This window comes from Triticum aestivum, chromosome 5D (genome assembly GCF_018294505.1).
Source record: "Triticum aestivum cultivar Chinese Spring chromosome 5D, IWGSC CS RefSeq v2.1, whole genome shotgun sequence".
Taxonomy (NCBI): domain Eukaryota; kingdom Viridiplantae; phylum Streptophyta; class Magnoliopsida; order Poales; family Poaceae; genus Triticum; species Triticum aestivum.
The window spans coordinates 335,479,060-335,492,635 of record NC_057808.1 but is presented as its reverse complement, the minus strand read 5'-3'; the positions used below and the strand labels follow the sequence as shown (position 1 = coordinate 335,492,635).

Genomic DNA, 13,576 nt, shown 5'->3' with positions numbered 1-13,576 from the left:
GCTATGACTTTGCTATGCTTAATGCTTGTCACTAGGGCCCGAGTGCCATGATTTCAGATCTGAACATATTATGTTTTCATGAATATATATGAGTTCTTGATCCTATCTTGCAAGTCTATAGTCACCTACTATGTGTTATGATCTGGCAACCCCGAAGTGATAATAATCGGGACCACTCCCGGTGATGACCGTAGTTTGAGGAGTTCATGTATTCACTATGTGTTAATGCTTTGGCCCGGTACTCTATTAAAGGGAGGCCTTAATATCCCTTAGTTACCAATAGGACCCCACTGCCACGGGAGGGTAGGACAAAAGATGCCATGCAAGTTCTTTTCCATAAGCACGTATGACTATATTCGGAATACATTCCTACATTACATTGATGAATTGGAGCTAGTTCTATGTCACCATATGTTATAACTGTTGCATGAATAATCGCATCCGGCATAATTCTCCATCACTGTTCCAATGCCTACAAGCTTTTCACATATTGTTCTTCGCTTATTTACTTTACCGTTGCCACTATTACAATTACTACAAAACTGCTATCATTACTTTTGCCATTGTTACCGTTACTTCCATACTACTTTGCTACTAAACACTTTGCTGCAGATATTAAGTTATCCGGGTGTGGTTGAATTGATAACTCAACTGCTAATACTTGAGAATATTCTTTGGCTCCCCTTGTGTCAAATCAATAAATTTGGGTTGAATACTCTACCCTCGAAAACTGTTGCGATCCCCTATACTTGTGGGTTATCAGGCACACATGAACTAGTAAGAACTAAACTAGTAGCAACATAGTATGATGAGTTCTAAATGAAACATAAGTCTTAACAATGCAGAACAAGTTTTAAACCAACATAGTACGATGAGTTCTAAACGAAACTGAAATCTTAAAGCAAGAACAACGAACGACTGGACCACATGAGCTTAGGCGGTCGCGGCGAAGGCATTGTCGTGCTCCTTGCACTTGGTGATCACCTCCATGCCCTCGTTGTTGAAGACAATCACCTTCATGGTGTCGGGGGATAGCAACTTGAATGTCAGCATGTACCCGATCATGATTTGGTGAACAGCGGCGAAGGTGTCCCAGCCCTGATCAAGGGTGACTCTGTCGTCGATCACCCTCACCATCACCCTCCATGTGCAGCCGGCGTTTGTCTTCAGCTTGAACTCCGTAGGGATGGAAGGAAAGTGCTTTGTGAAGTCCAGAGGCAATGGCAGACTCTCCAACTTAGGAGCAAGGATAACCTTGCAGAAGTGGTTTGGTCATGACTCCTGATGAAAGTGGCCATAGTTCCTCCGCTTGGGGCTTGGTTGATCCAGCACTTGCCTTCGTCCAATGGAGGCCCAATCTCCTTGCCCTTCTCCAATGGTGGCACGACATCCTTGCCCTTGTCCATCTGCATTATGAACAACACGCAGTACAATGGTCAGCATTCATTCATATCGTCCTAGCTCTCCTATATTAACCCACCCCACTAACCCAACACCGCACTCAAAACCCCTCTGTTTCACCACCTCTCCTCTTCCACCTCTCAGTTTCACCACCTCTCCTCTTCCACCTCTCTGTTTCACCACCTCTCCATCGCCATGAACTCCAACTCCAACCCCAACCCTTTCCCCTGGGGCATTGGATGGAGGGCCTTCTTCCTTGGGTGCTTGCTCGGTGACCGCAAGAAGTTCGAGCAAATCATGGAAGTGTGCTTGAACTTCAGCAGCTGTGATGGCATGCACAAGGATGCCGATGCTGTGCTCAAGAAGGCTATGCCGGACGAGCTGAAGACACTGGTTCCGAACCCAGCCAAGGGTGCAATGTTAGTGGACATCCTGCGCTGCGCCATGAATTAGGCAGACTCCGGCGACGGTCGACAGCGGGCAAGATGGGCCAAGTATAGTAAGTACAAGGCGCCTCAAGACCAGCGTGTCGCGGCATACTGGAGTAGTACGTTCGGGTCGCCGGAGTCAGACAACGACGACGTGCAGATGGTGGCCAGGGTGCCAGCGACAGGCGAGCGTGTAAGACCCATCATTCTTGACAAAGACGATGAGGACGAAGACGATGCTCGACGCGACTCTAGGGTCGCCGCGGCTAGACAATCCAATCCCCGCCTCCGATGTAATCGAACCTATGAAGTCGTAGATGCAGAATCGATTGATGTGCTCTAATCGAACCCCCCCGATGTGTTCATTCCCCCTAACTCTTCAATGGCGTGCTCTAATCGAATCTAGCCCGAGTCGAAAGCAGTGAATGTACAGAGAGGACGAGGTCTTACTGCCATGGCCGATGCGCTCCGGTGGAGGTCTGCAGTCGCTCCGGTGGTTGCCGCCGCCGCCTTCGATCAATTCGCAGTAGAGCTCAGGTGGTCGCCGCCGTTGCCGCCGCCGGTGTGAGTAGGTAAGAGGGGAGAGAGCGGTGAGGAGGGGGAGGTGAGGGTAATTTATGATGACGCGTCTGGAAACAACGCGACGTCTCGGGACCGCACCCACCACGTGCCTAGCGTTACATCGCTCGGGAGGAAAAACGGCCGATTTGAGCGTTCCCAGGGATACAGGCCCAGAGGTGCTTTAATCTTCGTGCTATGCAGTCCCAATAGTGAATGCGGGTAACCAAACGGACCTTTTTCTTCACGCTTGGGCCTGGTTGAGGCTATTGCGACCAACTAAACGCGTCCTTGTGCTCCTTATGTGGTGTATTTTGGGTGTGTTTGGTTGCATTCTCATCTCATCATATTTGTTCCCTCTTCATGCATGCACATCTCACCACCCCTCTTCGTGCATGCTTATAGTGTATTTGTGCTAAGCTAGTGTAGACTCATGCACTCTTCATACACTTCATCAAACACCCAAAAGTGGGTTGGGAAGAGAACTTTTATTTCTAGTGGAATACACTCTATACTCCCCACTGCAGTGCACTTGTGCTTGTCGCATAATGCATTATGTGCTCTCTGTCTAAGTGTACCTTTTGTACTCTCCGTGTAATGCATTATCTGCCCCGTGCTGTATTGCATTTGTGCTCTCCACATAGTGCAATAGTGCACTACAGGTTTCCCTTTTATCCAGTGCTACATTGCATGCTATAGGCACACACTAAAAAAATCAAAAACTAAAAACAAGATAAAAAAATTAAAATACCAAGAAAACTTTAAAACAAACAAAGTCATAAAACCACAAGCAAAAAAAAACAACAAAAATAATCATTTTTTGTGGGGAAAGCGTCCAACACGCAACACGTGGCGGCGCCAGAGTACTTGCCAGATGTGCCGACCATTGCCCCAGGAATAGCCCAACCCGAGGCATTCTCCAACTAGTTGCTCCCGGTAAACATTGGGTGGTTTGAAGGAATTTTGTAGGGATTTCTTATGATAGGATTTCAAATAAAAATTTCCTTTGGAGCCCTTTGGTTTGCAGGATGAAATCCCTATTCCTATGTAGAATAGAAATCAATCTTTCACATTTTAAAGGAAAAAAACATCAGCCTACATTGAATGGAAAATTTCTTATCCTATGCATCAAATGACATATCTTTCCCTATAAGAATTGAGATGCATTTCATCTCACTTTTTATGATTTTTCTATTCCTATGATATACCTATCATATGAAAGAAAGAAGACCCTGGACTCTTTATAAAAATACGACCAAAGTAGGGCACAACCAAAACTTGCGTAGATCCATTACGACCCATCCTTGCCACACAACTCAACATAAAAGGTCAAATGCCATATGTCATCCGTAGTGAGTAATATTAGCTGCTCACCTGCAGGACAACCCCCCCCCCCCCCCCCCCCCCCCCAACACACACACACACGCGTGGATCGGCCTTAGATGATTCAGTTCGGCAGCATCTTTATGTGTGTGTTTTTGGGCCCCGTTTCCTCATACGTGTTTTTTTCGTGAGATAGTTTCCTCATATGTGTTTCTTGTGTGTTTTTACGGGGGACATGTTTTTATCCTTTTATCCTTATGGTTCTTATTTTTCTTTTTTGTTTCTTTTTTCTTTCCATTTTCTAATTTATGTTTTCAATGCAAAAGTTTTTGTCTTCACATGGATGTTTTCTAAAATGCGTGATCAATTTCTAAAGTTGCACACACAATTTAAATAAAATATGTAGATAATTTTAAATTATACGAACATTTTATTTGAAACACAAGAACAACTTTTTAATAGTTATAACATGAATATTTTTCTATAAAATATCTGAAAACTTTCTTAAAATTACTGGAACATTTTCTATAAATGCACAAACAATTTTAAAATTATATGAATTTTTTTGAACCCGTGAACGTTTCTTTACATTTTTAAAATTTGTTAACAGTTTTGAGTTATATAAATTTCTATACATTATGTGAACACCTTTTGAACTACATGGTCATTTTTTAAATGATCGAACATGTTTTAGACCGTTGGAATATACAAAAGGGGAAAACAAAAATGAAAAAGTAGAAAGAAAAACAAAAACGTAATAAGAAAGAAAAATATATACGCTACTGCGCCCGGGCCATGTGGGCGCTGTGGGCGAAGAGCCCTTCCCTGCTCGCTAAAATGGAACGCGGAAAACTTCCCGCGCTATTTTCCGCTACCCGGGCGTTCCAAACCGCACCCCGCCGATCCGTGCTTCATCTGATCAACCAATAGCAGCCAACCTCTCCCCATCCAACGGCTCAAGCCATCGCTCGCACACTTCACGCGGATCAGTCCCCAATCCGACGGCCCGCGCATCCCCCCTCTCTCCCTCCCATCTACCCAGCTCTATATAACCCCCTCCACCAGCCTCGCAGCAATCCAATCCAATTCGGCTCCACCCCCTCCCAGCGAGAAATCCCCAATTCCTTCGTCTTCTTCCTCGCGAGACGCACACAGCAGAGCAGAGAGCGAGAAGATGTCCGGGCGCGGCAAGGGCGGCAAGGGGCTGGGCAAGGGCGGGGCGAAGCGGCACAGGAAGGTGCTGCGGGACAACATCCAGGGGATCACCAAGCCGGCGATCCGGCGGCTAGCGCGGAGGGGCGGGGTGAAGCGCATCTCCGGGCTCATCTACGAGGAGACTCGCGGCGTGCTCAAGATCTTCCTCGAGAACGTCATCCGCGACGCAGTCACCTACACCGAGCACGCGCGCCGCAAGACCGTCACCGCCATGGACGTCGTGTACGCGCTCAAGCGCCAGGGCCGCACCCTGTACGGCTTCGGCGGTTAGGCGATAGCTAGCTAGGCTTCAATGTGTCTATCAGGTCGCTGGTCTGCGAATGCTTGTGCCTGTGGTTTGATTTAATGCTTGTTATGAGGAAATGCTGCCTGGATGTGTTTCTCTGTTCATATCATCAGTCCAGTCACAGCTTCTGATTTGCCACCGTTTGAGTTTGTGAAATTCTTTTCATTCGGTCCTGCAAAGCTAACTTGGCAAATTTGTCATCTGGATTTATCTACCATTTGCATTTTTGCATCTCTAGATTTTAATAGTATGAAACTTTGAAACTAAATTGCAGTGTGATTTTCTCGTGAGTATGCTCATAGCTGCTACTGGCACTGTACTCTGACGCTACGAAAGCATTTACTCTGTACTGTAATAGGAAACATCTCTGAGACAACTTCCTGCTGCAGGCACAGGCGGTGGCATGCAAAATTGTTTTATCCCAAGCGTTACAAGAAAATAAAATAAAAATCCCGTAAAGAAAAAGGAAATAATTTTTTTTGGTTAACGCGACTGGCATACAGAACCCTGTTCTGGCACCAATGGTTGCCTTTAGAACGACACAGTATTTCTTCTCCTTGTTTTGCTAATTTTGTAAATCTAAGCAACATAAGATTTGACACTACTTGGTCAAGAAATCACAGTATTTTGGTATTTCAGCATTAACAACTTCAGTTTCTAGTGCTCAGGTTATATAAAGTGATTTCAGAATGGGAACTGTTGGAGTACAAGACTATTATACTGAAGTTTTAACAAAAAATCATGCCTCAAGAACTAATATAAGTTCTTTGTCACGGAAAATATATCACCGGATTGGCCTTCAAAAGGGGTTTTCACTTTTCAGTTGTACAACTTTTAGATTAGAATGTATCATTAGTCCTTGAACTTTCCCCAAGTGTCCACTTTAAACCAAAAATTCATAAATGCCAAAATCGGTCCACTGAACTTGTTGACGTGGTTCATTTTGGTCCAAAAGCTCACTTTGTCCTCAGAATCCCACCACGTCGACTCTGAGTCGGATGCGAGCCCACGTGTTGCGGTTGTGAGGGTGGTGAAGAGGCGCAAGTTCAAAAACTTTGGGACTTCATTTATCTGAAAATTTTGAATTCTTATTTTTTTTAAAAAAATTGGAAAGTTTGAAGCCTCGAAAGATGGAGATGGATTTCTCAAAAGTTGGAAACACATACATTTGGAAGTTGCCATTTTTTTTTTTGCAAAAAATGGAAAGCTAGTCAAATGTTTAACTTTTTGAAGAATGGAAAGTTCCACCCAGCCCGACTTGACCACTGGGGAGCTAAGTGGTGAGCGCCAGCTACTTTAGCATCGCCCAATGATAGGAGTATTGGCGATGACGAGGCGATGGGTCAAAGACAACAAAAAAAATCTCGAGCTGTGGGTGATTCCTTGTCCATAATCTATTTTTTTGCATCGAACTAGGGAGCTTTGTTACTTAAGTAACATTCGATTACAATCTCCCGAAGGCAACTAACAAGCAACTCTGGACTTTGATGAAGGCAACTCTGTGCCACATCCAATGTACAAGCGAGTTGGGCACATTGATGAGCGGGGACATTGATAGTTCTCCCGACATGAGTAAGCGAAAAGGAAGCAAAACTAGGCACTATCTCCTGCAATTCCTTCAAGATAGGTGTTACAACCGAGCGAGAATTGTTGCACGAATTCCAGAGGTTGACTAAATCCAGACAGTCGACCTTCATGATCACATGTGAGTAGCCTCTGAGTTGCGATGATCACCCCTCCCAAAAATCCATAAGTTTAGAAATAAATGGACCTGAGACTCCCGACAGGGGTTTAGTCCATGCGCCGAGGAAAGCAAGATGAGACCGGGCAACACCACCCACCCCACCCTTCAGTGCATCGGCATTAAGTGATCCATCGGTGTTAATGGTGATCCAACCTGGATCATGTGGCCTCTAGCATATTCTTATTCCATCTTGCCGGGTGTTCCAACAACGCCAAAGTTTCATGCACCCATTTCATCGCTTGTACAGGTTCATACCCGTCTTTGTCATGCGTCATCGATTGCATGAGGACCAAATGGAGTGCATAATTGTGATAATCTTGCATCTATCAACATCAGTGAACATGTGATCAAGCAATATATGCTTTGCCAAGAATCTAGATGCAGTCTTGACAAACGCAAATCAAACCGGCATCTCGCTGCCATCTGTTTTTTTTTGCGTGAGTGCAACTAATCAAAGCGTGCATCAAGTCCTTGTCCATGGCCTGCCACACATCACATAGCCCAAGTTGTCTAATATGTCTGTACTTCAGATTAACCGAGTCTGGGAGAATACCTTAGAGCACCCTCCACCAAACGAGCCGGACTTTAGGTACAACACGAAGCTTCCAAACCACAGTCCATCGATGTGAGGTTTCTGTAATCCCCCCTTCCTCCGGAGAAGTAAGATCATTGCGAGTCACTAGAGGATGATCCGCCGACTTTATAGAGCAACTACCATATTTTGCAAAAGTCCATGCTAATGAGTCTTCACAACGAGATGGACTGAGAGGGGTATTAAGAATAGCTTCGGCTCCTGGGTTGAAAAAGTTTTCGCGAAAAACTTCCAAGTTCTAATTTTCCATATAGTCGTCAATCACGTATGAAACATTGTTAAGTGGGGCAACACCCGTTTGCCCTATTGGCTTCAAAGTAGCATTGTTCATAATCAAAGGACCTGTCCATGTCGAGGTCGTTATACCATCACCAACCTGATGGATTAGACTAGTCTACATTGCCTTCTTTCCAGCCATGATGGTTGTCCAAGGCATGCTGTGGAGCTGTGGCATGAAGAAAATTCGACTGGGGGAAATATTTACCATGCAACACTCTAACACAAAGGAACTCCGAAGTAGTCAACAAGCGCCAACCATGTTTACTGACCATTGCTAAGTTAAAACAATGGAAGTCCGTGAATCCCGTCCCGCCCTTGATTTTTGGTTCAACAAGCTTCTCCCATGATATCCAACGTAGGGATCTTTTATCCACAGAGTTTGCTCAACAATATTTTTCGATGCATGATGTTAAACCTTTGGATAGCTTCTTAGTTAATAAGAAATAACTCATACTTGTAAGTTGGGATGACATGAATAATTGATTTAGTAAGAACCTCTCTAGCCTCACATGCTAGATTCCTGCTTGACCATCCCTGCATTTTGCTTTGACTTCTCTCATTTATGTGATGAAAAGTAACACTAGTAATTCCGCCAACCGATGTCGGAAGTCCTAGATAGTGTTCTGAAAATGCTTCAACAGAAATACCAAGTGTATGTTTCAAGGACTCCCGGAATGGTTGCAAAGTGTTTCCACCAAAAAAGATGGAGTCCTCCCAGTAACTGCCTGCCTTGAACACTTAGCATAGACCTAGATAATATCATAGAGTTTGTATGCACTTTTTGCCTTAGCGTTGAGAAAGATCAATCTGTCATCAATAACAACAGATGATTAACCCAAGGTGCATGGACGTATGCCTCTATTCAATACGTGCTCCACCAAAATGATTCAATAATGAACTAAGGCCTTGAGCACAAAGAAGGAATAGATACGGTGACATGGGGTCCCCTTGATGGAGTCATCTGGACGGAGTGAAATATGGCAAGAAATCACTCTTCACCTTTATAGTGAACCTCATTGAGGTCATACATTTCATCACCAATCTGGCAGACAATCATTGAAGCTTAATTTGTACATGATAACCTCAAGATAATGCCACTCGACCCTATCATAGGCTTTGATCATATCCAATTTAATGGCACAACAAGCATTTTTGCCTTTCTTCCGCCTCTTAGTAGCATGAACACTCTCATAGGCTACAAGCACATTGTTCATGCTCAAACGGCCCAGTACAAAGGCCCTTTGTTCTTCCCCTATAACCTCATCAAGAATAACTCGAACCCTGTCAGCCATAGCGCTGACAACAATTTTATATAAAACGTGGCATAGAGGTATAGGCCGGTAATGAGAGATTTTTTGTGGGTGCCGTATGATACGTCTCCAATGTATCTATAATTTTTGATTGTTCCATGCTATTATATTACCTGTCTTGGATGTTTTATATGCATTTATATGCTATTTTATATTATTTTTGGGACTAACCTATTAACCTAGAGCCCAGTGCCGGTTTCTGTTTTTCCTTGTTTTTGAGTTTTGCAGAAAAGGAATATCAAACAGAGTCCAAATGAGCTGAAAATTTACAGTGATTTTTGGACCAGAAGAAGCCCCCGAAGCAAAAGAGTTGGGCCAGAAGAATCCTGAGTCAACGACAAGGGTGGAGGGCGCGCCCCCTGCCTTGTCGCTGACTCATGGACCCCCCTGACGTGAAACCGACACAAAAAATTCCTATAAATCTAGAAACCCCCAGAAAAAACCTAGATCGGGAGTTCCGCCGCCGCAAGCCTCTGTAGCCACGAAAAACCAATCGGGAGCCCGTTCCGGCACCCTGCTGGAGGGGAAACCATCACCGGTGGCCATCTTCATCATCCCGACGGTCTCCATGACAAGGAGGGAGTAGTTCACCCTCGGGGCTTAGGGTATGTACCAGTAGCTATGTGTTTGATCTCTCTCTCTCTATCTCTCTCGCTCTCTCTCGTGTTCTTGATTTCGCACGATCTTGATGTACCGCAAGCTTTGTTACTATAGTTGAATCATATGGTGTTTCTCCTCCTCTACCTTCTTGTGATGAATTGAGTTTTACCTTCGAGGTTTCACTATTATCAGATTGAATACTATTATGGATTTGAGAACAGTTGATGTATGTCTTGCGTGGGATATCCGTGATGACAATGGGGTGTTCTATTGATTCACTTGATGTATGTTTTGGCACTCAACTCGCGGATTCCCGAGGTGACATTGGGGTAATCTGTGCATAGGGGTGGATGCACGTTTTCATCCTTGTTTCTCCGGTAGAAATCTTGGGGCACTCATTGAGGTTCTTTATGTTGGATTGAATATTATGAATCTGAAGTTGTTTGATGCATATCGTATAATTGACCCACGAATACTTGTGGTGGCATTGGAGTATCTAGGTGACACTAGGGTTGATTGGTGTGTGTCATATGGTGTTATTTTACTACGAAGTCTAGGGCTGTTTGTGACACTTATAGGAATAACTCAATGGATTGATCGAAAATAATAACTTTGAGGTGGTTTCGTACCCTACAAGCAATTTCATCTTATGTTCTCCGCAATAGGAACTTTGGAGTGACTCTTTGTCACACGTTGAGGGATTGCCATATGATCTAATTATGTTATCATTGTTGAGAGAACTTGCACTAGTGAAAATATGAACCCTAGGCCTTGTTTCCAAGCATTGCAATACCGTTTTCGCTCACTTTTACTACTTGCTACCTTGCTGTTTTTATATTTACAGATTACAAAAACCTATATCTACCATCCATATTACACTTGTATCACCATCTCTTCGCCAAACTAGTGCACCTATACAATTTACCATTGCATTGGGTGTGTTGGGGACACAAGAGACTCCTTGCTATTTGGTTGCAGGGTTGTTTGAGAGAGACCATCTTCATCCTACGCCTCCCACGAATTGATAAACCTTAGGTCATCCACTTGAGGGAAATTTGCTATTGTACTACAAAACTCTGCGCTTGGAGGCCCAACACAAGTCTAGGAAAAGAAGGCTGCGTAGTAGACATCACCGTACCCAATCAATGTAATTGCCGTGTCATTTAGGCCCACATGTAGTTCTCCTCCATTCAAAAACTCCAGTATAGCTTGAGTGACATCATCGCCCATAAAATCCGAATGTTGCTAGTAAAAACCAATGACAACCCATTCAAATCCAGGAGCCTTCGGTAGTGCCATTTCAGTTTAACTTCCTCGGCTACGTAATCTTTCTCGAGAAATTCTTTCATTGCCTCTGTAACCCTAGGAACTACAAAGTCCAACAACTCATTCATGGGTCCGTACTCTTGGGACTGGTACAAAGATTGGTAGAAGCTATTGATTTCCTCTTTGACCTCTCCGGTTCCACACAAGTCTACCCATCTGCCCTTTCCAGCGAGTCAATGCGATTAATCCCTTTGCGTTGAGCTGCGTGATCTTGGAAATAACCCGTGTTTTGATCCCCCTCATGCAGCCAAAGCACTTGCGAGGGTAGTTTGGACAAAACTTCCTCCTCCCGCAACGTCTCGGGTAGTTTTTCCTTCTCCGGTTGTCCCCGGCCAACTGAGGAAGCGCCGAGAAGATCAAGACGTTGCTGGAGTTTGCAAACTTCCTCTGATAAATTGTCGAACTATCGCCCCCCAAGATCCCAAATTTCTTTCGATGTCTCCCAGGGCATTCACAATTCCTTGCAGACCCTCCTGTCCAGCTTCCGCATGCCACATATTGACGTAGACCGAACCTTGATGGCGAGATCCGATCTGTTATTGCGGCCCGATCTTTCACGACACTCCACCATCAGCAGTAGCAACCTCTCGCCCGCGCACGCGATGTACACGTAGTAGAGGGCTTGAACCTTGCGGCCCAGCACGTGAAAACCAATCTTGACGAAGGTACTCACGCGCAAAACAATTTCCACGAAGAGAAATCGCAACACAGAGGTTTTCTAAAAATCCCTCTAAAACTTGATACGGGTGTCTACCCTGAAAAACACATCGTGTCTATTTTATAAAAATAACCTGCTCGTGGTTCTCCTCAAATCTAATGTATTTTGCTACGTACACACCTCTGGCCTCTAAACCATGGACCTGTGGAAAAGTATCAAGAACATTGGAAACGCTCACATTAGTCCTGGCCGTATCACATATCACGAACAATATTTCCAAACTATGCGTTAGAATGCTAGACATTCTCATAGCGGAAAGCATGAGCCGTCCATGACCACTTGTTTGTTGCACTAGTCCGGAGTTCAGCCAACACACAACAATGATCTGATCCATCACTACCGATGTGTTTCACACTTGCAAACTCGAAGAAACTCAAGAACTGAGCATTCACTAAGGCTCTATCAAGAGTAGCTTTAACTGAGCATTCACCGGGTGTTACACCTGATTAAGCTGCAGACCTCCCTTACGTTTGTTCTGGGTGTTACTCTTAAGTGGGGAGGTCGCCTCATTCCCTTCCCTCCGACAAGCGCTTGATGCTCGAATTCTTTCGTGTTGTTCTAAGTTTCTTGCCTCTCTTTAGTCGAGCTATCATCAGAGCTAGCCCTTTTACAATCCTCAGACGCCCCGAGACTTGACTTCAACGGTAGGTCACTGGTCTCGTCTCTTGTTCCCGACGCAGGGCAAAACAAATCAAATTGCCCAAGGCAGCCACAAGAGAAGCAAAAGTGTGGAACCTGTTCATATTCAATGTTGTACCAATCTCTTTTATTCCTCTTGGCTGAACCAATCAATATCTATCGGTGTAGGGGTTTCTTTACATCAGTTGTCACTCGTGCTCTCAAGAACCCGCCCACCAGATCGATATGCACCAAGGTTGTGTGCTTGTCAATTTATTGCGCAATCGCCAAACCCCATGCATCATTCTTCAGATTGTATGGTAGATTCACCATCCTTCCCCATATCTACAACCTATCAAATATGAGTTCTGATGGCTACATGTGTGCCTCAAAATCTTCTAAGATCACTGCATGCTTACTGATATGCCAGGGCGATCCCTCCCAGACACGACCACGATCATGTTTGGCCTTAAATTTAGCGACGAACTTGTTTTCTCCAAGAGGATGGATAAACAGCCCCCCCCCCCCCCCCCCCCCCCCCGTCCCCAGGGTTTCCCGAAGCTGGACGCAAGGCACTGGAGATCGTTTTGTTATGGAATAGATTCCAGTGCAGAACTTTGTCCGCCAGCAACCATTGTGGTGGAGCACCAACGTCGCTTCTTCCTCCGAGATGTTGAGTTTTCCGAGCGCCTTCTCCATGACCCTAGCCGAGCGCGGAGAAGGAGCGTAGTTGTTGCGTTACTCTTCACGATAGGGGGATGCAGTCATCTTCCTGATTAGTCATCGACACACTCCGCTGATAGGATCCGCGGGCACCGCCAAGGCCACCGTCGCCCTAATCGCCAGAGGTCTTTAGGGTTTTGGGGGGAAAAAGTCAATTTGTGGTGATCATCTTCCTTATCCATAATCTACCATTGTCGAAAGTTTGGTCGTAATCAGGGAAATACATGTGCAAGTGCAAGAAACGCGTATACCAGCCAGTATATACCAACACAAAGTAAAACTATACAGGCATGCATGCGCGCGCAGATCGCCAGATTCAAACATCTCCCACAAACAAAGCTCGCCCGCATGCGCTCCACTCGATCGTGCATGCATGCACGGTGACAAACAACTCAGGATGCATGCACCCGGCCGCTGCCCCCTCCCATTTCCGATGGATACCCAACGGGCTACGG

General features: G+C 45.0%; 1 protein-coding gene across 1 annotated transcript; it reads left to right on the top strand.

Moving 5' to 3' along the window:
• Nucleotides 1-4,795: 4,795 nt before the first annotated feature.
• LOC123124824 (histone H4) lies at nucleotides 4,796-5,315 on the top strand. Its single transcript, XM_044545378.1, has one exon. It carries the CDS (start codon nucleotides 4,885-4,887, stop codon nucleotides 5,194-5,196), a length of 312 nt encoding a protein of 103 aa, XP_044401313.1. The 5' UTR covers nucleotides 4,796-4,884; the 3' UTR covers nucleotides 5,197-5,315.
• The last annotated feature ends 8,261 nt before the right edge of the window (nucleotides 5,316-13,576 follow it).